This window comes from Callithrix jacchus, chromosome 7 (genome assembly GCF_049354715.1).
Source record: "Callithrix jacchus isolate 240 chromosome 7, calJac240_pri, whole genome shotgun sequence".
Classification (NCBI taxonomy): Eukaryota; Metazoa; Chordata; class Mammalia; order Primates; family Cebidae; genus Callithrix; species Callithrix jacchus.
In genome coordinates, this window is record NC_133508.1 from 45,338,406 (window position 1) to 45,365,194 (window position 26,789).

At 55.7% G+C, this 26,789-nt stretch overlaps 1 protein-coding gene across 28 annotated transcripts in view; it reads left to right on the plus strand.

Moving 5' to 3' along the window:
- Positions 1–26,789, plus strand: part of CAMTA1 (calmodulin binding transcription activator 1) — a 966,581-nt gene that overhangs the window by 657,025 nt on the left and 282,767 nt on the right. For 25 of the 28 annotated variants that reach the window (XM_035252890.3, XM_035252891.3, XM_035252892.3 and 22 more), the window contains one exon: positions 16,605–16,676. The exons of the other annotated variants lie outside the window; for them this stretch is intronic. In XM_035252890.3, coding sequence (XP_035108781.1) covers positions 16,605–16,676 — 72 coding nt within the window. The remainder of the gene's footprint in view (positions 1–16,604; positions 16,677–26,789) is intronic. 28 annotated transcript variants of the gene reach the window in all.

Below are 26,789 nucleotides of genomic sequence, written 5' to 3' on the forward strand. Positions count from 1 at the left end.
GAAGCCCCACCAGCCAGCCCGGCAGGGATGTGGCCCCCTTGGGGACCACAGGCACCAACTCGGAGGCCACCATCCAGCAAGCCCTGGGTCTGAATCGCTGTGGAATGTGTACAGGTCCTGAGCCTCTCCAAGGCCTACTACTTAATCCTGAAAGTGGATGTGCTAATTCCCTGCTCCTAGAAGGTTGTTGTAAGGACCATGAGTGAGAATGGGTGCCCATCAGCCAGCCAGGGAGGACACTTCCTTAGGGAACAGTGGCGCAGAGATACAACTGGGCCCCTGCCCAGTAAGACAACTTGGGGAGACTTCCTTAAAGTCTCCTTAAAGGAATGCAGAAAGTGTGGCATCAGGCAAAGGATTTCCACAATGAGCAGCCACAAGGAGGAAAGCAGGCCCCACCACCTCTGCTGCAGGGGATGGAATAGAAGGGACTCCACAGCTTCCACACCTTGTAAGCAGACCAGATGCAGAAGTAGAGACAGGTGGGATTGAATTATCCGCAGGTGCCCGGGGCTGCAGGCCCCTCCCCCCAACTCTGCCTGCAAGATTCAATACCGCCCCGTGCAGGTTAGCAGCTCATTGGATTCCAGCGAGTCATATTTTAACACTGCTGGATAGTTGCAGGCGACAGAAAACCTGTTTCTTTCCCATTTTGTACATCCAGGAAATTTGTACCACATGCAGCCTGCATGTCATTACACACTTTAAAATACCTCATTCTCTCTTTCTGGAGCCCAAAGACTCCAGGGTGAGGGCCCCTGCCGTGGGGCAGAGACAGCAACTAAATGCAGGGTGTCTGCATCTTACCTTTAAGAACCGAGCCCTCCCTTTCCACCCCCAGGAGGATCATCCTCTAGGACAATCTGCTGTTTCCCCAGGGAGATCAGGCAAGGTGCTCGCCTGGGAGGAGCAGGTGTAATTACAGAGGCCCAGGCAGGGCACTGCTTTAATGGATGTGGGCTCTGCAGCTAGAAACGTATGTACATGTTGCCGAGGCCCCCAGACCCTGCTGAGGCTCCAGGTCCAGAGAGCGAACCTCCTGCTTGGTCCCATTAAAGCTCTGAGCCAGCCTCACCTCTCCCTCCCCAGCCCTGGCTCCAGTTGAGAGCCTTTCACATGATGTTCTCATCTGCAGATTGCACTTCACGCTGGGGAGCTGCTCAGAGCCTACTGGGAGGGGTTTTGGAAAGCAGATTTCCAGGGCTCCAGATCAGTCCACTGAGATCTGCAGCTGCCTGGAGGGCCCTGGGCAGCTCAGCCCCCGGGCTCTGCCTGGTGCGGGGATCTCCTTCCCCTCATGGCCAGGTGGCTGCCCTCACCACTATGGCACTGCCTAAGGAGAGTCTTAACTCTGCCTGGGATTGGGGGATGAATCAGCTTGCCCCCATCCCTGCTCTCGGAAACTCCAGGTCCCTCCTGAGCCACCTTTCTGCCTTTAGTCCTTGGCCCACTGAGCTTTTCCAGAATGTGCACTGTGTGCCAGGTGCTGTGCCAGGTTGGGGAGGTGGCGGGGAACGTGAAGCCCAGCCTCTCCCTGAGAAGCCTTGGAAAGGAGAGGGAGGCCTCCTTCCTCCTATCAAGGCGCCATCACTGAGCACGTGCTCTGTGGCTGCTCCCTGTGAGGCCTGGGGCCTTGGCTGAGATTGGACAAAGCCTCAGCCCTCAGAGCTCCAGAGGGTCAGACCTCTACCACCCACCCAGAAGGGCTGTTGGCTCCCTGATATTCTCCGAGCTGGGTCCCAAAAACACACCATCGTCCAGCAGCTCTGCTGGGCTGGGTGTGCAGACCCAGGGACACAGAAATACATGGAAGGTCAAGCTCACACTCACAGGGGGTCAGCAGCCTCACTGGGCAGTTGGGCCCCCCAGAAGCTAATATGGAGGAGACCAAGAGGCAGGCAGCTCCCAGCCACAGTGCTGAGGTTTGGACCTCAGGCCCACTGGGCTATGCAGGAGAGCAGGCCATGGGGGCCGACTATCCCCCCTCCAAACTGGAAGCCTGGAGGGCAGGACTGCTTTGCCTGGTTCTCCATCAAATTCCAGCACCTTGAATGGGGCCTGGCACATAATAGGTGCTCAGCAAACTTGTGAGTTGAACAGGTAGACTCACAGGAAGCCTGTGTCTTGTATCCCCCCAGTTCCTCTCCAGGCCCCTCTCTGCCCCACCAGGAGGGTGTGCGTGTGCTAAGGCAGCTTCCCCGGGGACTGGGCAGAGTGGCACCCCGTCCCTTGTCTGTGCCTGGGCTACAGTTTCTTTTTGTTTGTTTTAATTTTGGTCACAATCACATAATGCAAAATTAACTTTTTTAAAGTCAGCAATTCAGAAGCATTAAGTACATTTGCAGTGTTGTTCAATCATCGGCACTATCTTGTTCTGAAACATTTTCATCACCCCAAAAGGAAACGCCCAATGCGCTAGCAGCTCTTCCATCTTCTTCCCTCCCTCTGCCCCTGGTATCCACCAATCTGCCCTCTGACTCTATGGATTGACCTCTTCGGAATATTTCCTGGGAATGGAACCATACAGTGTGTGGCCTTCCGTGCCTGGCTTCCTTCAGTGGGTCTGTTTTCCAGGTTCCTCTGTGTTGTGGCACATGTCAGTGTCGGCTTGTTGGGGAAAGACCCGTGTGGTTGGTTCTGAGGGAAGCTGGGAACTTCGGGGAAGACCTGAGTAGAACCGGTCGGGGGGGGGGATCTGACATTTTTAGGGAAGGAGGTCCCTATGCTTGTCCAGTGGGGAGGAGATCCCAGAGCTTGTGTCCCTGAGGGGAGTTCCGACTCTGTCCCCCATCCTGTTTGCACTTGGGCAGGGCTCCGGAGTCCAGGGAAGCTGCTGTTTGTTTTCAAACAGCCCTGACTCCTTGGGGAAGCTGAGGAGAGAGGAAATGGTGGAGGCAGCCTTGCTGCACACTTCCTGAGCAGGAGTCCCCACCAGGTGGCTGACCGAGCTATCGGGAGCTGTTAGGAGGACCCCACTGTCATCAACAGATGGGCAGGCAGGGGACAAAGTGCCCGTATCTGGGGAAACTGAGGAGGCTTGTGTTTATTGAAGACCTTCTATGTACAGGTCATGGCAAATGTAGTGTCATTAAATCCAACAAACCTGCAAACTTGGGGTCATCCTTCATCCCCTCCCTACCAACGAGGACATTGTGATTCAAAGTCCCAGCTACTGACCCGTGGTCATCAGTGCTGCTAAGATGTGCAGGTGAGTTCCAACCCAAGTCTGGCTTAGCGCCCAAACCTCCACCAGGCACCCTGGGCCCAGGACAAGGCACCCTGACCTCCACCCGGGAGGATGGAGCAAGTTTCTCTGCCTGATTGGGGAGGGTGGGGAGGGGCCTCTGCCCTCCCTTCATCCCACTCAGCTCTCTCCTCCTGAGGGTCTGAGGCCTGGATGGCAGTGCTGGGCGGGAGGCCTCCTCAGCCTGGGTCTGAGGGCAAAGCTCCTCAGTCCCTGTGTGAAAGGAAGGTTGGCTTCTCCTCTTTGCAAGATCCCAGAGCCCTCACAGTGCTGCCCTTCTTTCTGCTAAACTTCAGGCTTATTTTAGTAGCAGTTATTATTTAAGTATCACCATTATTATTATTTCCCTTCTACAGATGAGGAAGTCGGGGCTTAGTGAGACTGAGTGATTCTGCTGGGGTTCATGCAGACCTGGTGCCAGAGCCTCAGAGGCTCCCATGCACTCAGGCCCCTGGAGGCATCCAGGGCTGGCCTGGCTGGGGCAGCAGGACATCTGCAGGTGTTTGAAGCATATGTGTTTTCAGGTGAAGGGCGCTGCTGTGCGGACCCCACTTAGTCCGTTCCAGGACGAGACGTGCCGCCCATCCCTCCGCCTTCTCTGGTGCCGGAGCCGAGGCTCTGCACGTTTCTGCGTCTGTGTTTCTGACACTAGCTCCCCGGGGGAAGGCCTGACGCCGCCCTGCTGTCTGCTCTCTTTTGTAGAGATGTTTTTGTGAACTTGAGAAAAAATCGGGAAAAGGCCGATTCCCTCTGCCCAGCCCATTAATTCTGCATGCTCGGGCCTGAATTAACCTTGGCAAGCCTTTGAGAGGAGAGAGTAATTCTAACCTTAAAAATCTGCTGATGAAAGCAGGTTTCAGGAATCCGACTCCACTTAATGTCCTGGCAGACAGCTCAGCTTCGCATTCACACAGCCACAGACTGGCCGGCATTTCCCTCCACCTGCTTCATAAACAAAACCCCGTTGTCTGTTTTAAGCAATAATCCCTGCCCAGACTCCCTGGCCACGTGCAGCTGCGTGTGTTGGAGTGTGCTGTGGGCACCTGAGTGGCGTCACAGATGCCTAGAGCAGGCAGCGCTGGGGAGCTGGGTTCCCGCAGGCTCTGGAGCTGAGTAGTAATCACAGCCAGGAATTCCGGCAGGGCCAGCCCCAAGGGCACCTGCCCATGGGAGAATAGAGAGACTGATTTCTGGGTAGCACTTGGCCCCCGTGCCATCCAGAATGGCCTCTGGGAGTGGGCTCCCAGCATCTGCATCTGCTCTCCTCTGGGAATGGCTGATGAGTAGGGAGAAGGGCCGGCCACCTGGGGCTGTATAGGGGAAGCTCCTGGTGCCTGAGGGCATGGCCTGGGCCTCCTTACTGAAGTTCCGGGTCCCACCGTGGGCCATCCCTGAGGCTGAAATGCACAACACCCCCGCTGGCCTAACAGGCTGTTGACAAGGGGCACATCAGACCCAAAGCCACTTGCAGGAGTTCATCAAAGATTCCTTGTGCTTAATGCAGGCAGACCTGGTGAAAGGGGAGGGGCACCCATAACAGAGGAAGAGAAGGAGGGAGGGAGGGAGAGAGGGAGGATGGGAGGAAGATGGAAGGGAGGGAAGAAGAAAGGAAGGAAGGGAGGGAGAGAGGGAGGATGGGAGGAAGATGGAAGGGAGGAAAGAAGAAAGGAAGGGAGGGAGGGAGGGAAGGGGAAGAGAGGAAGGAAGAAAGGGAGGGAGGATGGGAGGAAAATGAGAGGGAGGGAGGATGGGAGGAAAGGAAGGAAGGAAGGAGGGAAGGAGGAAGAGAGGAAGATGGAAGGGAGGGAGGAAGATGAAGGGGAGGGAAGAAGAATGGAAGGAAGGAAGGGAGGGAGGTAAGTGGAAGGAAGGGAGGGAGATAGAAGGGAGGGAGGATGAAAGACAGAAGGGAGGGAAGAAGGGAAGGAGGGAAGTGGAAGGGAGGAAGGAAGGAAGGGAGGGAAGGAGAGAGGAAGGAAGGAAGATGAGAGGGAGGAAGGATGGGAGGAAAGGAAGGAGGGAAGGAGGGAAGGGAGGGGAAGGAAGGAAGGGAGAGAAAGAGGGGAGTGGGAAGGAAGAAGGCTGGCTATCACCGGTATAAACCACTCTGGAGACCAGCTGTAGCCTTGTCTGGGCTCCAAGAAATAGGTCTCGGCGGTCCACTTTGATGAGAGAGAGGGAATTTCACTTTATTTATGTATTATTTATGCCCAGTACTTTCAGGGAGTATTTGTAAGAGCAACAGCACTGATGTATCAGAATAGGCTAAAAGGACAAGAGCCAGTGGGTGGGAGATAACTGAGTGGGAATCTACCTGTACACTGAGCAGAGCTCCTGATGACAGGTCCGCAGAGCCCAGCTGCCTGGCACACCTGGCTTGGAGAAAGCCTGTTCCTTGCTGGGGCCCGAGGGGAACCAGGTATCAGGACAGATTTCTGAGACATGAAAAGTACAGGTCTCCAGCTCCTGCCTTTTGGGGACTATGCAGGGTGAGGTGCCGGGCTGCGTTCCCCAAAGCAGTTTGGCAAGTGCTGGGACGCAGCAGGCTGAAAATCCCAGGACCGTGGGGAAACAGGCAGGTGAGAGTGGCCAGGTTCCCGGACTTGACCCTTGGCCCACGTGGAGCAAGGCCTGGGAGAGTTCAGCGCCGCCGGGCCTCTCACCCACCCCTGAGGATGCTCTGACTTGAGATTCATGACTCGGATCAACTCCCTCTCTAAATCTAAATTTACCTTATTATCAATTTTTAGCTATTATTCCATTTTATGCCCACTAATTTATTAATCTTGGAACCCCCCAAAAACAATAAAGCTGAAGCTCCAGGATTTTATTTATATCTTTAAACGTGATGTTTATGACTTTTTATCTAAAAATTCATTTAATGTTTATTGCCCTCCTCACTCATGTCACCGTTAGGCCGGCAACCGCTGTGTTTAGATGTTTCCCTGCAGGCGCTTGGGGGTCCTGGCAGGAAGGAGCTCAGGTGAGGGGAGCTCGGTGGGGGCAGAGGCATGGGTGCCAGCCTCCTAGGGGACTACAAGGTTGGGTCTTGTGCCCTTCAGTGTCCCCTGGCCAGGCTGCATACCTCGCTGGTTCCTTTCTGGAGCACACACTGTTCCCTGCCACTCTTACCTCTGCTCCCATTTCACTTTCTGGCTCGAAAAAGGGCTTGTGCTGCAAAAGCAATCTAGAACATTCCTCGGAGAGGCTGGGGGAGCCTCCAGCTTGAGGACCGAGCATCCCTCCCTCCATGACCCCCCCCCCGCAGAGTTTCTCACTGCTCCTCATGAGACTGAGGGGCCCACCTTCCCATCCCCCATCTGACAGCGCACTCGTCCTCCCTCCTTAGCAGAGCTCCAGGGTCTACAGGGTCCCCACCTGGCTGGTCTTCTTGGCGCTCTCTGCCTGCCCAAGGAGCCCCCTCCTCAGATCTCCTGCCAGCACAGATGCCTAGGGGAGTCTCTCCTGTCCCCCAGGGCCAGAGGCCCACAGGCACTTTCTGCCTCATGATGGGGTGGGGGTGGAGTACCCACATGTCCTGGGCTTGCCTGGTGCTGCCTGGTTCTGGCTGTTTCCCTCGCCAGCTTCTGAAGGGTGGGGACTGGGGGTGGCGGATGGCCAGCTTTTTGAGGTTTGCTGCCCCTCCTGGTTTCTATGTGCTCTTCAATTGCCTCCACCTCAAAGAAGCCAAACTTCATGGCCAGACAGGGCCACCCGGTCCCCTGGGTCCCTTCAGGGAGTAAACCAGGCCTTCTGACCAGGGAGATGGGGTTGGACTCCTGCAGGCTCTTCCGTCCAGGTGACTGGAGTTCAGATTCTCGATTTATCGTGCCCTCGTGATCTCCTCCAAGGAAGGAATTGACACCTCTGAGCTGCAGTTCCCACATCTACAGAGAGGGATTCATGCTACCCTTCCTCCTGGAGGGTGATGAGGTCCCTGGAAGGGTGCCTCTTCCTCATCCTCCTTCGTCCTCTATGGCAGAAAGACCGATTTAACACTGTGGAAGGACAGGGCCAGCCAGAGTGCCAAGCCAAAGGTCAGCCGCTCTTCCAGAGACCCCTGGAGAATGAGTCTGGGGGAGCCTGCTTGCCCCTGCCCAGAGGAGTGCCCCAAGAAAGTGCAGTGTTAAGGGCTGTTTACAGGAAAGGCCCTGTCAGGCCTGGGGCAGCCTGGGCCTCAGCTGTGGCTGGCACCTGCCTTCGTAACCTGAAGGCATCAGGATTTGCGGATCTAGGCCGGCCCTCTTGCTGTCTGCCTCAGTCTCCTGGTGTCAGGGCCACAAGCCGCTTTGGGAGATACCACTGTGGATTATCTTAGGAAAGAGGCTGGGCTAGAGCCCTGGTCAATGATGATCTAATATTCCAAATCTCTGCTGTCACCCAACCCTGGAGGCTGAATCAGACTGCAATCCATTTAGCTCAAACTCGTTGTAAAGCAATTCACTATTTAACAAGTTCTGAGGCGCTGTGCCTTTGCAGGCAATATGTGAATTGAATCATTTGGTCTAATCTTAGATTAATACAAACCAAATCCTTCAGCGAGGACAGTCTTGGGAGCAGCTCCGGGACTTCATCTCATTGTCTTTGATGAAGGCGGGTCCCAAAGAAGACCTGACTCAGCCAGTGGTGGGGGTTTCTGAGCGAGGACCAGGAGGAGGCGTGCTGGGGGAAGGAGCACTGGCCTTGGGGTCAGATGAGGCTTGTTGGAACCCGTCTGCCTACTCCTGGCTGGGTGACCTTGGACAAACTGCTGAGTGTGTCCAGGCCCTGGTCTTCCCTGCAGATGCCTCTGTGTGAGACAGTTGTGCAGCTAGAGAACCAGGCAACAGGAATCCGTGCCGTCCTCTGCTTGGCCCATGCACGATCTAGCCACGGCCTCCCAGGATCTGCGTCTGTGTTCAGGGTGCCCTGGGGAGCAGAAGGGCTGCTTGGTCCCCCTCCTGTGCCTCGCTCTACCTGCTGCTGGTTGGGGAGGTCTGGAAAGTGCTGGAAGGTTTTCACTCGCACCTGCTCTTTGAGGAGCACCTACTTCTTCCTGATGTCTAGGCTTTGACAGGAAAGAAACCGCATTTTTACCCCCTTCTGTGAGCCCCACAGCCCTGCCCTTGGTGGACATTGGCATAGCACATTCAGGCCCGGCTTCTGCTGACGAACCTGCCCTCTGGGCTGCAGGCCCCTACCCAGGTGCCGCCCTACCCCACTGACAGTCCTGGGCTTGCAATCCAGGTAGGTCAGAGTCCCTCCCTGGTGCTGTCACCCGAATCTGGAAGAGGGAGGCTGTCCTGCTTCTTGGGTCACAGCTGGAATAACAGGACTCTGGCCACCTGCGGCATGAAGTCAGCCTGACTGTAGTGGGGAGGAGGCAGTGCAAGGAAGGCATAGAGAGAGAGAAATGGAGACTCAGGATGGCGGGCAGGTCAGAGCCAGAGTTCTCACTCTGAGCCTACGCTAGAGCCAAGTTCTCAGAGCAACTCTGAGTCCTTCCTGGAAATCTGCTTCATTGCACAGTCTGGACCAGTGGAGAAGGGCAGAGCCGTGAAATCACAGGACCTCTGCTTCAAAGGCAAGGCCCCCTGCCAGCTGCTCACCGTGGGTCCTCTGGGGGAGATTCTGCAGAACAGTGTGTGGACTCACGCACTCGCCACCCACAGCTTCACCTGGCATGAAGGACGCAGATGGCAGAGCCGGGAAGGGGCTGCCGTCCTGGCCAGTGGCGGCCCTGCTCTGCATGCCTTTTGTCCACCTGGCCCGGCCTTTTCTACCTGTTGGACACCTGGCCAATTCCCTCTCACCCTTTTTGGCTCGGCACAAATGTCACTTCCTCTTAGGTGACTTTGCTGACCTTCCGAATGAAAAGAGGACACTTCCATCCTCCAGGCTGCTCACACGCCCTTGGCACTCTTCCCTTAGCACCAGGGCTGTTGGATTTGGTCTTGTTTGCCTGGCGCCTACTCTCTCTCTCTCCTCCTCGAGGCTGGGGGAGCCTGGGTGAGCCTGGGGGACAAGAGCTGAAGGCAGGCGCAGGCGGACTGCAGTGAACACTTGCTCACTTGATCACGTGTGGGATCTAGTCCCACACGTCCCTTGTACACCTGAGCTACAGCCCGGCCAGCCCAGGACACCCTGCTTTGGAGGCTGCGGCTGCCACCCCAACTGCCCCCAGTGCTGCCTCTCACCTGCTCCTGCCCCCGAATTGCTTGAGGGTAGCGTTAAACCCTCACCTTCTGGGTGGATTTTCCCTTGCCTTCTATGAGCTCTTTTTCTTCTGTCAGCTTTATATCCTGGAAACATTTTAAAAACGATTCATCTTTGTCTTGGGTGCATCAGATACAAGCAAGAGAGATAAACCAAGAACCGAAAAAATCTATGTTCGTTCAGATTGCCTTTGTGTAGACAGCCACTTTCCCAGCAGGAGAGAGATGTGCCCAGGGGAGCCTCTGGGGCCAGCCACAGGGGCTGTGGGGGTGTAGAGGACACCACAGCCAGCCTAACCATACCCTCTGGCCCCTGCTGGTGGCCTGGCCATTGGGACTGGGGCAGGACTATTTGCAGAGGAGATGGCAGAGGGACCCTCATGAAAGAGGATTATAGATGGGGATTTGCTGGGAAACACCCTTGTCTGAGGCCCCAGCGGGTATTATCCTTGCATTAGAGAAGGTTTTGGGAAAGAGAAGGGAGGGGAGCTGAGGAGTGAGCTTTTCCATCACAGGCACAGAGGGCTCTGGGGATCCTCACTGGCTGACTCAGGCCTGCCCAGGTAGAATAACAGGTGCCAACCTTCAAGCAGGCTGACTCCCCGAGTCCTCATCCCTTGAAGCCCTGACTCCCCCAGATCATGGCCCTTGGGTCCCAAGCTCCAAGTGTCTCAGCCAAGCATCTCTGAACTGATCCCAACCCATGTTCTCTAACATGAGAGCATCGGTAGAACTTTCTGGGCTATCCAGTATGGAAGCCCTTGGCCACATGTGGCTGTTGAGTACTTGAAACGTGGCTTCTGCAACTGAGGAACTGAAGCTTTGATTTGATTTGATTGTACTTCATTTAAATTAGAATTCGAACAGTCGCAGTGACTAGTGGCTGATGAAGTGGATAACCCAGCCTTAAAGAGACGCTCGGAGCAACGCCAAGGCTGTTGTCTCTTCCAGCAGTCTGTGAAATCAGATGCTAGGCTCACACTTTCCCAGAATGGGAGGTTGACAGCAAGCCCCTGGCTTCCTCGAGTTCCCTGCCTCCTTGTGGGAGGTGGACACAAGAAAACTGCATGAAAGGGCTTCCCCAGAGAAGGTCTTCATGGGAGGCCAATGAGAAGTTCTAGGGTCATTTTGCTTCTCCAGGGGAAAAGGGCCACGTGTGCTCATACTCAGGACTAGGAAACAAACATCCCAAACGAAGTGCTGTTTGAAAGGGATTTTCTGACTTTCCTTGTGTCTGTGTTATATGCAGTCCATGACCTTGCTCATACCTGGGACACGCCCCCTTCCCTGCTTAAGGCCACACATCCCGTGGAAATCACACAAACTGAGCACCTGCTTGCGAACGTCACTAGCAGTGATTTAAAATTGGGAATTTTTTAAAGGACAATATAAAGCACATTTTTCCCAACCTGACAGGCCAGGGGTCAGCAGGCAATGGTCCACAGGCCAAATCCAGCCCACTACCTATTTTAATTTTTAGTTTTTGAGATGGAGTCTCACTCTCTTGCCCAGGCTGGAGTGCAGTGGCAAGATCTCTGCTCACTTTAACCTCCACCTCCCAGGTTCAAGCGATTCTTCTGCCTCAGCCTCCTGAGTAGCTGGGACTACTGGCGTCTACCACAGCATCCAGCTAGTTTTTTGTATTTTTTTTAAGATGGAGTCTCACTCTGTCACCAGGCTGGAGTGCAGTGGTGTGATCTTGGCTCACTGCAACCTCTGCATCCTGAGTTCAAACAATTCTTGTGCCTCAGCCTCCCGAGTAGCTGGGATTACAGGCACATGCCACCATTCCCAGGTAATTTTTGTATTTTTAGTAGAGATGGGGTTTTGCCATGTTGGCCAGGCTGGTCTCGAAGTCCTGACCTCAGGTGCTCTGCCCACCTTGGCCTCGCAAAGTGCAGTGCTGGGATTATAGGCGGGGGTCACCACGCCTGGCCTATTTATTTTTCAACAGCTGTGAGTTAAGAACAGTTTTTACATTTTTAAAATAGCCGAAAGAAGAATATTCATGACACTTGAAAATCATCTGAATTCAGATTTCTGTGTCCGTGGGACGCAGCCCCATCCCATTCCACCTGCTGCTCCTCCCCCGCCCTGGTGGGGACCTAGTAAACCCCAGGGCCTCCTGGCTCTCAAAGCCGGACACATCTGCTGTCTGACCTTTAGCAGGAAGTCTGCCAGCCCCCAGGATGGGTGAGCCGAGGCTGTGGAGGTGAAGAGTGAAGTGACCCGAGACAGAGTCCACATCATCCCTCTGCGGTGTGCCCATGGCTTTGCTCTGATGGGTGTTCCCAGGGTCTACTCCTAGGCCACTGTTCGGGGGCTCCTGGAGGGGGATCTGAGCTGGACTTGGGCTGAGCGGGATCTGTGGAGGCAACGCGGGGGGGGCTGTCCTGGTGAGTGGTGCCCTGTGCGGCAGAGCCTGCAGATGGGCACGTAAGGCCTCCTGGGGCCAGGGGTTCACGCACATGAGCAGGGAAATGGGGAGGGCTGCCCTGTGACCCACTGGGACCTTCAGGCCCCATCTGCTCCCCAGAGCTTCATGCCCTAAGCATGCTTTGCTCGGGCCACCTTGGGTAGGTTGCTGGGTCCTCTGCGGCTTTCCCTGAGGGGTGCATGGGAGGTGGTAGGAAAGGAATGGAGGGCGTGTTTGTCAATCACAGAGACAAGGACAGGCAGGGGAAACAGAGACAGGGAGAGAGACAGACAGGAAGAGACAAGATAGGGAGAGACAGAGAAACATGAAAAGAACGGGAGAGACAGAGAGAGATACAGAAATGGAGAGAGACAGAGACGGGGAGAGACAGAAATGGAGAGAGAAAGAGATGGGAGTCAGAGATGAGGGAAATGAGAGAGAGGCAGAGAGAGGGAGAGACAGCTGCAGAGATGGAGAGAGACTGAGAAAGAGAGCAAGAGACAGAGAGAGAGAAAGAGGCTGAGACAGACACACAGAGAGAGACAGAGAGAGACAAAAGGGGCAGAGTCAAAGAGACAGAGAATCCAGGCCAAGAGACAGACAGATACAGATATAGAAAGACAGAGATGTTGTTGGCGGCAGGGGGCGGGGGCAGAATCTGCCACATCAGATGGGGCCGTAGAGAGCTGGCCAGGGAGGGAGGTGCCCACCACATCCCAATCTGTAAGGGGCTTCCTTCGTGGTCCACTAGGCCATCGCCGTCCAGCCTGCAGGAGCCCTCTGGTATGGCCCCCACCGCCGTTCGAGGGGGCTCTGCGACCGTGCTCAGTCCCTTCAGAAATGCCACTTTGTTTTTTGAGGCACTTACTCGGAGCTGAAGGGAGCTCTTGTTTGCTGTTGTTGGTTTTCCCTGTAATTTCATCTTTGCTTTTTTTTTTTTAAGAAGCCCTATAGTGTCATAAAAGCAATTTTGAATATTCATGAAAAAATGTTTCCTTGCTCAACTGCCAGGTGAAGGGGAAGCTGCAGGCCCAAATTTCCCAACAGACCTGATTCGAAGGCAGCTTCATCTGAAGGGTGACATCCCCCCAGCTTTCCTAGAAATACCTAGCTGCTTCCTTTCTCTCTTTTTGTGGATACACAGAAATGAGGGAACCCCCGGCATGCACTCCCTCACATTCCCACACACGTGTGCACCTCACACCTGCACAGATTTACCCACAAATCCCAGGATGTGGCTCCCCCCAATGGAAATCTCAACGGGGAACCCCAGGGGACCCTGAGAGCGTGATCAGAAAGCGGCAGGAGTTGTACAACACAAATCACTACAGACAAACTTGATTGCTTTTTTGATTAGTGGGTAAAGGGAATGGATTCCACACACGGCCTCCTAGAATATTGTTCGACTAATCCCCAGTTGACTGGTAATGACCTTGTCATATGGCCTGGAATCTGGTGAAAAGACTGCAGCGTGAGGGCAGTGGGGGTGACAAGAGCCAGGGGTCAGGGCTGGGCTGTGGAGTGGTTTGGGCCGAGAGGTGACTGGAAGGGGTGAGGGTGTCTCCTGTCCTCACTGAGTGCTTTTCCCTCCCCTGTGCTTCCCTCAGCAAACCCTGCTCATCAGTAAAGCTTTTGCAACCTCCTCTGAAATCCTCTTCCGGTGACAGTCACTGATGAGGGTACACATGCCCAGGAATCCAAGGAGTGTCCCAAGGATTCCATTGCTGCACAAGCCCTCAGCCCACACAGCCACCTGAGAGAAAGGATTAGAGTTGTACCCACGGTACAGCCTGGAAGGATGAGGACTCTTGGAGCTCAGGCACACATCTCCCACCCCAGGCAGGCTCCACCTCTCAGCAAGGTCCTCATGGCCACTCTGGAGGGGAGGGGACTCAGCAAGGTCCTCATGACCACTTATCAGGAGGAGACTGCCGTGAACCTCTCTCCCCACACGGACAGCAAACCGTGACTCCACACAAGTCCGCTTTCCTTGAAACTGAAGCTTAACCCTTTATGCCGTAAATGCAGAGCCGTTTTTTCAAGGTTGTTTTCTAGTGTGTATTAGAAGTCCTCAGCGTTCAGGGAGCCACAGGCAAAACTCTGGAGTCCTTTCTTAGGACCTGTGTCTTGGAGCTGCCAGTGGGAAGAACTGGGCCATCTTTATTCAAAAAGCCTGAAGCCCCATGCCCTCTGGGGACCCCATTGTGGGAAGGCAGATGGAGAACAAATAGCCAATCATCGGGGTGAGCCCCTGTGCTGAGCCAGGCAACATGGAAGGGTCGGATTGCCCAGGGCTTCCTGAGTCCCTGGGGCTCCTTGCATAGCTCTTTCCTTTCTCCTCTGGTACCCTTTTACCTAGTCCCTGCTCTCGGGGATCTGCCCCCAGCCGCACTTCCCTTCCCATCCCTCCTGCCATCCCGGGACCACCCTTCTCATCCAAAGAGACCAGGAGCATGGGATTGCCACAGTGGTTAGATAGTATCTAAAAATGGAGGAACTGGGTTCCTCTGATAAAATGCATGAGCCTTGATGTAGAAATGGAGGCATCTCTTTAACTTCATTTTGCGTCCGGATGGTTCTGGGGGCCGTTCTGGATAAGCCGGGTTGTCGGCAGACAGGTATCGGGATACTTTGTGGAGTTGGGGGAGTGGGCCTGGGCCTTCCTCTTTTGTACAACACAGTTGGTGTTTGGGAAATTCTCACTCATGAGTGTGGGGTTCAGGGAGGCTGAAGCCCAGGCCAGGCAGACAGGCAGGCAATCGAGGGGGACGTGATGGTGAAAATCAGCCACGGTCTTTTCAAGTCCAGAAGAAAGTAGAGGACAGAGAACAAGACAGGAGAAGAGGGCGAGTCACTGCCAAGTCTAGAGAGGAGCAGAGTGAGGAAACAGCAGATGGAGGCCTCTTATTTCAAAGGGACAGGAGAGACATCCCTCAGCCACTGATGTTGCCCTCCATTTGGCTCATGACATGAGTCAAAGTAATGAACCTGCCCGTGAGAACATGGAAATTCCAAAGGAAAGGGGCTGATGAAAGTCACAGGGGGGTTGCTTGTTTATTGCAACCAAATGCTTACAAAAAATGTCCAGACGAGAGTCTCCTTCAGCAAAGGAGTGAGTTATCAAACAACGAAAACAAAACACCGTGTCTTGAAAACAAGCAAAGTCAAGAAAGAATATTGCTTTCTTAATAATAAATACATTTCATGGGCAAGAATTGCGAGGGCATCGTTTAAATTAATTTCCGCTTTGTTTGTTTGGTTTATACAGGGCTTAAGTCCCAGCTGACAGCAATCTGGGAAAGTTCTAACACATTGGAATCTGATTTTCTTGCAGCCAGAATTCCATAGTCCAAAATGATTTCTCCTTCAACTCTGCCAGTCAGAAAGGCAGGGTTCCAGTGGACTCCTAGTTCAACCAAATGGCACTCGGTCTTTCAGAGGGTGTAAATAACATCTGATCAAAGCTTTAAATGCGGAACTGGTGGCATTTCTCTCTGGAGATCTGGTGGGAGGGTGTGGGGGACAACAGTGAGATTACAATGAGCAAGGAGAGGCGGGGGAGGCCTTTCCCCACCTGGCGGATGTCCTGTGTGGCTCCGGGGAAGCCTCCTCTCCTCTCTGCCCCACCCCTTCTAGAGGAGGTGCAGTGGGAAGCCAGGGAAACTCTGAAGCTGATGGAAGGGAGATCACTCCAGTCTGGAATCAAAAGCACCAAAAGAAAAGGCTTTGGCCCTGGCCTTGATGGAGGCCCCCATCACTGGGTGCCGGGAGACTTCCCTCTCCAAATTGACAACCTACTCAAGGCCGCCCCCCCCACTCAGACCCTTCAGCTGGATTGCAAGAGGGACCTGATCAGGGGTTCTCCTTAGGCCCCTTCTCCATTTCACCAGCAAGCCTGGCCTACGGTGCCCAGCTCTGCACACACAAGCAGTGCCACAGAATCAGGGCAGGGCGGCCTTCCTCACCAACATGCCAGCCCCGATGACCCCCACACTCTGGTCAACTCCACTCACCTGGGTCTAGGTGACAGGCCCAGAACCATCCTGACTCACAGTCCATCCTTCCTGAACTTAACTTCCTACCCACTTTCTCCAACCTGGCTCTGTCTATTTTCCAGAACCAAGTCCATCTGCGAAAGATGCAGGATTACTTAACAAACAAATATATGAATAAGCAGGCAAAATCAACAAGCAGGGCTGCACAAGAGGCCTCACAAGCTCTAGAGGCCCCTCCTGAGGGGGTGGGTGCCACCCCATCCTGTCCCCCCCCGCCCCCCGATTGGGCTCGAACCAGCCAGGGCCCCCTGGCCAGGAAAGGTCTGCAGTGTGTGTGTGTTTTATGTGTTTTAATCAATTCTATAACCATCAGTCCTTTCCTATTCCCCAAAGGATCTTAACCTAGGCCCTAGGAATGAACTACAGAGTAACTCCAAGCCCCTGAAATTCCAGGCAAATGCATACATAGGTACATTTCCCTGGTCTTTTGTTATCCTGGGTTCTCGATGCCTCTATGGCCCCCGGAGGGTAAAGCACCAGCTGCCCATCGAGTCTGCCGGCTGACGTGTCCCCATAGGGCTTGGTAGGTGCTGTCCCAGAACCTTAGTCTTGGAGCTGGAGCCAGACACAGAGGCGCCCTCAGTCTCCCTGGGCCGCTGGCGGCCATGGCCCCTTCTTGCTCCTTCTCTGTTGCGCCGTCTTCCTTCATTCCTTCCCTCTTTCCAACTGAATTCTCGTTTTTCCTCTCTCCCTAGTGCTTGTACGGCTGCTATGTCCATTCCTCCATCATCCCCACCTTCCACCGGAGGTGCTACTGGCTCCTTCAGGTAGGTGGCTGGGACTGGATTCTTCTTCCGTCACTGGTGCTCGGGAAGGGTCTGTGGAGGGCACTGAGGGCGTGGGGCTCCGCATGCAGTGTGGCTTCGGGCTGAGGCCCTGGTGAGCTTGCCTAGGGAGACTTTGGCTGTGCAGCACTGAGGCCAGCTCGGTGGCTGAGCTGGCGTTGTCAGGTGTCAGGAAGGGGATAAGGCCTGGTAGCAGGGGTGGCCCTCGCCCACCGATGGGAAATAAACTAGGTGATTCCAGCTTCTAAGGCGCCTCAGTTTTCTTTGGATGAGGACAAGAAAGAAGGCCGAGTATCCTGCCCTGAAATGCCTGTTGGCTGAAAGCTGCAAACTCATTTTCTCTTGTGGGTTAGTTACAAGGCACGTGTGGAAAACGGGCTCCCTGAGGTTGCCAGGCACAGTTGGATTGATTGGGATTGCTCTGGGGAAAGGAGGAAGGAGCTCTGTAATCAATTTGTGATGTCTGCTATGGCAGGGATGGAGCAGGTAGTGGCTGGGCATGCTGGCCATTACTGTGGGAGAGTGGCCTGGGGCCTGGATCTCTGTCCATGGTGTTTGTGCACAGTGTTGCTGAGCCCGGAGTGGGTGGGTGCAGGAGGCCCACCTGGCCTCTTGCCCACTGGGCGTCATCTGCCAGCTATCTTGCCTGCCATGTGGGCGGGAAAGTCTGAGGGATCCATGCAGTGGACATAGGCCCTTTTGAAAACACATCCTCTGATTTGCAGCTGTTCTCAATAGAACCCATTCCCTGTGGACTGCCTATCACCCCAAGATCTTACTGTTGCCTCTACCCAGGAGTTGCTGCCTGAGGCCTTTCCCACTATGGTTCCACTCTCTGTTATTCAAGGCAGCAAACCCTTGGGCCTTGATGGTTGGGGGATCTCTCTGACCTGGCAGGGGGTGTAGTTGGAGGGCCTGGTAGCGGGGAAAGCAAGCCCCCAAATGCTGTGACACAATCTCAGGGATAAAAGAGTCACACATGTCACGGAGTACAGAGAGGCTGATGGTCCCAGGAGAGCTGGTCTGGAAGGTGCCTACAGGGCTGGAGCCATCTCAATGCGGAGTCCGGGGCTCAGCCTAGAGAAGGCTCTCTACCCGTCAGATCTGCCCAGCCCCAGCTTCCAGACCCTTTCCGTTCTCCCTCAGTTCCCAGAAATAGCTGTCTGTGGTTTAGCAAGTTCAGTAGCAGAAGACGCCTGAGACCATCCGGGATGTGCTGATTCACAGAGGCTGCTTCCCAATGCCTTACCCTGTCATCAGTTTCCCTGGCTCTGCAGCCCCTGGTTTTCTAATTGCTCAGATCTGTGTCCTTGAGATGGGGAGTTTTAGCATGGCCGAGGGATGTGGCTTTCAGGGTCTTTTTACTAGGAATTGATCCAAAGTTGTTCTACCCCTTGGCAGAGGGTTTTCTCCTCTACCCGATGAAGGGTGGGGTTACACCTGAAGGCAGAGTTCTGGCAGCTGAGTCAGAGTTAGAGCACAAATTCTGGCTTCCCAAGAAACACCTTTTATCCAAAGCAGCCTGCAGCCCTGTACACTCCTTCCTGGGCCTCTAGACCTAAGGGTCTGGTTTCTGCCCCTTTCCTGTTCAGTTTTCATGCCCCCTGGTCAGAATACGTCTTTGTCCATTGCTCTCCTGTGGGGGCAGCCCCTGGAAGCTGGCATCCTGCCAACAGCCCAGGCGCCCGCTCCTCCAGGCCTGTCCTCCCGCGCCCATGCCTCTGCCTGCCTCCCCTCGTTCCATCACGCTCTTGTGGCTTTTTAAGTCCACTAAATTTATTTTTCTGGAATCGGACACCAGTGGGCGGCCACGAGGTCTGAGCTGATGACTTCCCAAGCTGCATTCTTCTCACTCCAGGTCCCCCCTAGATTCGGTGGCTCCTGTTCCTCTCCTCAGGCCAGGTGAGGGGAGGGGTCCCACTCTCTGCCCCAGCCCTCCCTCGCTGGCGCTCACATTTCCCGGCCTCCATATGCTGGAGATGTACCTGGACTGATTCATGTGTGTCTGGTTCGTTATCTCCCAGCTGGCAGGGAAGCCGGAGCCTCCCTGAAGGCTGGGATGGCAGGATCCAGGCTTCTTCATGGCTGAGCTGGGGCCTCTTCATCTTCTCTGCCCGAGCCTGGGGGAGCCATTCCTCTCCTCCCTCTCCTCTGTGTCCTCAGCGTCACACTTGTTTCTGTGATCAGATCACAAAGAGGGAGTGCACACAGATGTGGGGGTCTCCTGCTCCCCCGCATCAGCCTGGGGCAACAGGAGGTTAAGGAGCTGAGGCCAAAGCAATTAGCGCAACGCACACCACACACCCTGCTCCGAGCCCGGAACCAGCACGGCAGCCCGTGGCGCTCAGGGCAATTTGTTCTGGTGCTAATTACAACACCAGGATAATGACGGTGTGGCCAGGTGTAATTTCTCTGATGTTAAGTAGGAAAGAAGGCATGAGACACTGGCACAGATGGAAATTGGCTCAAGTTTGTCTCTGACACCAATTACCAAGAAAAAGGATTAGGTGGGGTTGAAGGTGTCAGGGCGGTGCCCGTGGTGGGAGCCAGCCTGGTCCTCCTGAATGCAGGAGGCACTAGGAAAGGGAGGGATGGGCTAGCCTTGCCCTCTCAGCCCCCTGCAGGGGGTGAGCCTTCTAGAGGAGGAAGGAGGGAGGGAGGAAGGGAAGGAAGAAGTGCTCGTGGAAAAAGGAGCAGCACCCACTGCCCCACCTTTGTAGCCTCAGTTCAGTGGCTGCCTCCTGTCGACCCATCGTGAACTCACTCCTCCCCTCTGAGATGCCCCAGCTGATGTCACCCAAGGCCACTTTGCACTTAGTGGGCATGTCAGCTTACATGGACCAGGGTTTTCCTCTCCAGCCAGTTAGCTCCCCGAGGGAGAGACATGCATTCCTGTCTCTCCCGAGTGCCCAGCACAGAGCCGAAGCCACCCCCAGGGCAGGAGCCAGCATTTGGGAGAGCCAAGCTCCGCCATGGTGACCTGTCCACCCCAGGACAGGGACGAGCAGGCCTCGCAGACTCGGGGCCTGGAGCGCAGGGTTGGTGCGAAGACTTACAGAGGAGGGCCCGAGTTGACAGGGCACTTCAGCTTCTGAGCCATGGGGCTTTCAGGAGAGGGGGCTGCCTTTCTGTCTGTGTTTGTCTTTCTTTCAGTCTGTCTCTGCTTTTCTCTCTGTCATGTTCTCCTTCCCCATCTCTTCATTGCTGACAAATACTATATTAGGCTGTGAGCGAGGAGCCAGGCAGGAAACCCCTCACGCAGGGCACTGGCGCCCATTTGGCCCACAGGTGAATAAAGCCATTGCCATGACCAGTGGGCACCATGTCAGGTCACCGGGACAGCTGGGGAGGAACCAGATGACCTGAGCTCAGTCCACTGCAGCCAGGCAAGGCCACCTCTTTCCCTCTGCTGGCGGCACACATCCTCAGCATCTCCGGAGACTCTGTGCCACAGCTGACGGACCTTCAGGCTCCCTGAACCTGCTCAGTGCATTTTCTAGAAGGATGTCTGATACCCAGTGAGAGCAGGGCCAGGCCCAGGACACCCAGCAGTCAGGAGAGGGGCGGGTCGTGCCCCAGTGTCCCAAGGCCATGGCCTCTGCCCCTACTTCCTGACGTGGGTGTCACCTCAGCCACCAGGCCCTGAGCCTCTTGGGGGTGGAAGAGGCACAAAGGGGTGAGCTGGACAGAGCGTCCCCTGCTGTTTGGGATTTTCTGCTGGTTTCGAGGAGTGGGCAGCAGAGGTTCAGGGCCCCTGACCTCCCCGTGCGCCCCTTCTCCAGGTCCTCTACCTTCCGTCCTTCTCTGCATTCTCCGCCTGCCCCCTCTGGGGACCAGGCCCCCATTCCAGGCCAGACTTGCCTGCAGATTCTGTATGGCTCATTTGGAAACTATTTCTGCTTCTAATGAGTATTTTTCTCTTTGCCCTTGTCCTGTAAAATGCTTAATGACTGCTTTCCATACCCGAGTGAAGCGGGGGTGTGTCCCTGCATGGCGCCATTGCCAGGCTGGGGCTATTTGGCTGCTGAGCCTGGCTTGTTTGGGTGGAGGCAGAGGGGGCTCCTTCCTGGCCCACCCTGGCAGCACGGACCGAGCCTGTGGGAGCAAGAGCACAGCTTCGGGGAGACGGGGACCCTGGGGCCTGAGGAGACAGGGTGGCAGTGCAGGTCAAGCTCTCGCATCCTCGGAGCGGGCAGATGTTCGAGCCTGAGTTCTGGGAGTTGAGCTCCTCGTGGGGGCCCTGGATTCCGGGTCTGAGGAGCTGGGATCCCGCTCTGCCTGGACCTCCCTGAGCACCAGTAGCTGTGACCATGCCACTGGCCGCCTCTGGTGCTGACTCCCGGCTGGGCAGTGAACCTCTACCACGTGCTGCCCTTCACCGGGGAGAAAACAGCCTCCCAGAAGTGCCACAGTGGCTCAGCCAATGTGGGACACCCATGGCTGCCCTCTGCTCCTCCCCTGGGGGCACCACCATCACCCATTTACAGATGAGGCATTTGAGAAGCAGAGAGATTGGACGGCTTGTCACAGATCATGGAAGTGGCCAGGAAGTGGGACAGCTACCTGACCCTCAGCCTGGATGCACTCTGCCTGCTGCCCCCACATGAGCCTCTGCCAGCCCTGGGTCCCCCTAGAAGTAGTGGGTGCAGGACACAGGGGTGCCATTACCCCCTAGAGCAGGCACCATGAGGAGGAGGGAGGAGGAGGAAGGAGGAGGGAGGAGGAGGGAGGAGGAGGGAGGAGGAGGGGAGAGGAAGGAAGAGAAGGAGGGAGGAGGAGGAGAGAGGAGGAGGAAGAAGAAGGAGGAGGGAGGAGGAGGAAGAAGAAGAAGGAGGGAGAAGGAGGAGGAGGGAGAAGGAGGAGGGAGGAGGAGGAGATAGGAGGAGGATGGAGGAGGAGGGAGAAGGAGGAGGGAGGAGGAAGAGGGAGGAGGAAGAGGGAGGAGGATGGGAGAGGAGGGAAGAGAAGGAGGGAGGAGGAGGGAGTAGGAGGAGGGAGGAGGAGGGAGAAGAAGGGAGGAGGAGGGAGAAGGAGGAGGGAGGAGGAGGAAGGAAGAGGGAGGAGGAGGAGGGAGGAGGAGGAAGGAGGAGGAGGGGAGAGGTGGGAAGAGAAGGAGGGAGGAGGAGGGAGTAGGAGGAGGGAGGAGGAGGGAGAAGAAGGGAGAAGGAGGAGGGAGGAGGAGGAAGGAAGAGGGAGGAGGAGGAGGGAGGAGGAGGAAGGAGGAGGAGGGGAGAGGAGGGAAGAGAAGGAGGGAGGAGGAGGGAGTAGGAGGAGGGAGGAGGAGGGAGAAGAAGGGAGGAGGAGGAGGGAGAAGAAGGGAGGAGGAGGAGGGAGAAGGAGGAGGGAGGAGGAGGAAGGAAGAGGGAGGAGGAGGAAGGAAGAGGGAGGAGGAGGAGGGAGGAGAAGGAAGGAGGAGGAGGGGAGAGGAGGGAAGAGAAGGAGGGAGGAGGAGGGAGGAGGAGGAAGGAGGAGGGAGGAGGAGGGAAGAGGAGGGAGGAGGAGGGAGGAGGTGGAATGGGGGGCAAGTGGCCTCCCCAGGCTGCTACAGGCTCTGGAGTGCCAAGAAGCCACCTCTGCTCCTTGTACTGCAGACTTTGCAGCCAACAGCCATTTCAGCCTCTGCCCCAGACACAGGCCCTGCCTGCCTCAGCCCAGGCATGTCCCCAGGGAGTCCTCCCTTCCTGCTGCAGCTCTCATGAGGGGCCAGGAAGAATCCTTTCTGAAGGACAGGCCCTGCAGGTCCCTGAGGGCAACTGAGCCCCAGGCATCCCAGCAGCAGAGAAGAGAGTAGGCGGTGACCCTTCCTGGCCCGGCTCCAGGGACCGGGCACTGTGGCACCTCATGGTGGGTCTGAGAGGGAGCTGGCCCAGCTCCACACTGCGGCATTCGTGTATATTTCTTTCCACTGACACCAGAACCTGTCTGTGGAACGTGGCAGCCTCTCTGAGCTGGCTGCCTCTGGTTCCCCAAGAAGGGTCCTCAGAACTTGTCTCTTCCGGGAGCACCAAAGCGGCGCTGCTGTGTCAGGTCCAGGTGTCCTGTAGGGCCCCTGATCCCAGCCCCTGCCTGCTGCAGTCACACAGGAGATTGCCCTTCTGGGGCCACCCCCCTGAACACTGGGTGGGTGGATGGGCATCATCAGCCCTCTGTGTGGGGTGGGGTTAGGATCACCCAAAGAAGCTCCTGTTAAGTGTGTGACTCTGGGCAGTTTGTCTCAGTTGTCTGAGTCTCAGTTTGCTTATCCATAAAGTGGAGCTCACAGCAGCGTGGACTGCAGAGGCTGTTGTGGGAGTGAAGTCTACACCGATGCAGTGCATTTCAAATGTCGCCCAGTCCCTGGCACAGGACAAGCATCCCACGAATGATAGCTTGATGCTACCGGCACCAGGTGGATCCTGAATCTTAGAGAAAGCATCTGTGACATCGCCACCCTATCCCGAGCATCCCACCTCTGCTTTCTGTCTCCCAGTGGGGTTGAGCTGGGCAGGAGCCCTGCTGCCACAGGCAGGCACTCCGTCTTCATACCCTCCTCCTCTGTAGCCCGGACAGAACAGGGAGCAGAGGCCACACTGGTGGTGCTGTCATTGCAATAAATGTCCCTCGGCCGCCCAGCAGGCTTGATGTCTCTTTGGAGAATGAGCAGCTCTTTTGCAACTCAAGTGTCTCCCCAGAAGCACAGCACCCCCTGGGACCATGCCCTGCAGCCCCCTCAGGAAGGATTGCCCTTGCGGTGAGCTCAGTCACAGACCGCAAGCCAGGCGGGACACCTGGAGAGCCTGGCCACACTCAGCCCTCAGCCGGAGGCCTCCTCTTGGCAGTGGGGACCTCTCCCACCGGGCAAGCTGGGCTGGGGACTTCCCCAGCAGGCCATCCCTAGGGTATACAGACTAGCTTAACAGGACATCATCGATTTCTTTTTCTTCTTCTTCTTCTTTTTTAAAAATCTTTCTTAAAATGGAGAATATTATAGCTTCATAAAAAATACCTGAGGCTTTTTGCTCAGTAACCATTTTTATGTTTCATCAGGGTGAAATAGAAGTGGCTGGGAAATAAAGCCTGAGGAGCTGGCTCTGTACCGGGCCCTCCACCGCCATCCGTCGCTGGGGCAGTGCTCCATGCCTCCCACCAAATGAGGCTTGGTGGGGGTGGGAATTAGAGCAACAGGAGGCATTGCTGTCAGGCTGACACTGCCCCAGCGAGGACATTTGGACCCCTGTGCTTCAAGTAAAAGAAGCAAGTTGCTCCCGAGGGGTCCCAGGCTCTGCATCTGGGATCAGCAGGGAGGGGAAGGTGCCCAGGCCTGCCAGACCCTCTGCACACCATCCCTCAGCCCAGCCCCGGTACCTTTGGTCTTATAAGCACCATGTGTTACCCTTAGCCACCAAGAGTGGGGACATGGCTGATGCTGAGGTCCCCCATATACGCTCTTTGAACCACCGTGCATGGCTCAGGAGACTGCAGCCCTGGCCATGGATAATGGCCACTGAGCGCTTAATTAGGAACCCCAAGGCTGGGTTTTTGGTTCTCATGGCTACCCTGGGAAGGAAACAGGGCTGGGGTGAGTTCGTCCCAGTGTTTCACAGAAGAAGAAACTGAGGGTCAGGGAGAATAAGGGGCTCCAAAAGACCTAGGGTAGACTGGCCCTAGTCCAGGCCCTTTAAACAGACATGGTCCCTGCCCTGGGGGAGCTCATGGGTTTCAGTGGCCAGGCCCAAGGGACACATATGTGCAGTGAACAGATGAGAAGGAAGAGAAGCTTCCAGAGCCTGGATGTGCCGGCCTCACAGGGACCAGTCCTGATGCTAAGATGGTCGAGAAAGAGCCTGGGTGCGGTGGCCCACACCTGTAATCCCAGCACTTTGGGAGGCCAAGGTGGGCGGAACACGAGGTCAGGAGTTTGAGACCAGCCTGGCCAACATGGTGAAACCCTGTGTCTACTAAAAATACAAAAATTAGTCAGGGGTCGTGGTAGGCACCTGTAGTCCCAGCTACTCAGAAGGCTGAGGCAGGAGAATCGCTTGAACCCAGGAGGTGGAGGTTGCAGTGAGCCAAGATCACACCACTGCACTCCAGCCTGCGTGACAGAGTGAGATTCTGTCTCAAAAAAAAAGAAGGTCAAGAGAGAGGTTGACCAACCCTGCTGCAAACCCCGAGTTTCCCCTGCCCTGGCCCTGGGCATCCCTGTAAAGCTGGGGTCTGATGGAGCCTTTCTTCCACATCCTTTGCTGCCACAGCTGAGCTGATCATGGGCACACTCCAGAGCACGTGGGCCTCGGCAGGGGACACTGAGCCAGCCCACTCCTCTCCAAGGGGTAGCTGGGTCTCGGCAGCAGAGACAGGAGTGGCCGGGCTCTGACATTCAGGGTGGTTCCCAGTTTGTCTAAGTTCTCTGAGTCTCAGTTTGCTCATCCATCAAATGGAGCTCACAGCAGCATGGACTGCAGACACTGTTGTGGGAGGAAGTCTACACTGATGCAGTGCATTTCAAATGTCGCCCAGTCCCTGGCACAGGGCAACATCGATGGAGAATGGACAGCAGGTGGAGAACCTGTGGTGTCAAAGCCATTTCTGACCCTAGACTAGTCAGTGGTCCCTAAAGCTGGTCAAGATGGGGAATCCAGAGACGGAGACACAGAATGGGCTGGGTGGTCAGGGGAGGCTTCCTGGAGGAGGTGAACCCAAAGTTGAAGGATAGAAGAAGCAGGGAAGGGGTGTTTTCCATGCCGTCTGACATGAAGCAAGGATGGGTCACAGTGCTAAGTGGTCAGTGACACTAACAAGGCCATTTGAGGGGGTCCCAGTTCCCATGAGCTCCAGTTCCACACACCTCGCTCAGCACAGGGCTGTCTGGGAAGAGGCCCTCAGGTCAGGTGTCCCAGCATCAGTGCCAGCCAGATGATCTTGGGGGGAGCATGGGGAAAGGCCTGGAATCCGCCTGTCTCTGCTGGGCTCAGAAGAGAGCAGGACAGGAGGAGCCTCACCAGTACCTGCAGGTCCAAAGGCTGTGCAAGCTTCCCCCCAGCTGGTGGTGACAGCAGTGGCCATCCCCATCCTCATCCTGTCGTCAGTAACGATAACAACAGCCATCAAGGTTGTGGACAAGTACTCGGCCCGCCTGTGAGGCCAGCATTTAGTCATTGTCACCATGTGGGAAGGAGGCTGGGTCTGTGCTTCTGGTCGGTCCTCCGCAGCCCCCACCATGCAGAAGGAAGGCTGGACCAAGACCCAGACACCGGCTCACTTCATGGAGCTTGCTGGAAAGACAAGCCTCTAGCAGATGCTCAGTGCCATTAGATAATTAGGGGAAGGGCAAGAGGGTGTGGGGGAGGGCAGGGCTCCAGTGGTGCCCCAGGTTGGAGGAAGCCCTGGCAGGAGCGACTGTAGTGAACACTGAGAAACTCACTCAGTCCAGGGGCTGCGGGCTGGAGAAAAACCCAGCCCTGGTCTTAGAAGCCACCCCAAGGCTTCACCTGGAGGCACAGGCAGACTAGTAAATGGCAAAGCCCTCCCACAGCTGGGGAGGGGCAGGCTTTGAAAAGAGAGCTGAGGATGAAAGGTGGTGTCAGCCAGAGGGTTCCTGAGATACCTCCTGGGTCCGGCTTCCTCCCAGCCACCAGCTTCATACTTCTCCATTTCATGTCCCTTGAATAACGTGATGAGGAGATAAGGTAGACACCAGGAATTTACAGTGCTATGCAAAAAATTGCTCAATTCCATTAAGATTTCAGGACCCTTGCCAAGGCTGCACAGCAGAGTGGATAGTATTTCCCTCTTAGACATCTTTGCTTGATTGCAATTTACGATGCCAAGGCCACTGCTGAACCCACCTAAAGCCTCCAGAAAATATGGCAGGGCTCCCAAAACAGCCATTATCCTCTCTGAGGAAAGTCACTAGGCATTTTCTAGAAGATGCCCTCATCCTGATTCCTTCCTTCACCCGTGCCCGCCTCTGGGGACTGGGTGACAGGCAGACGTCCAGTCGGCTTTCTCAGAGGGTCCCCTGGCAGGGGGCAACTGGGGGAGTCTGCTGCGCTCAGGCCCCCCACTCACACTTCACCTTGCAGACTGCAGCAGCCAGCATCTGCTATGCAGCCA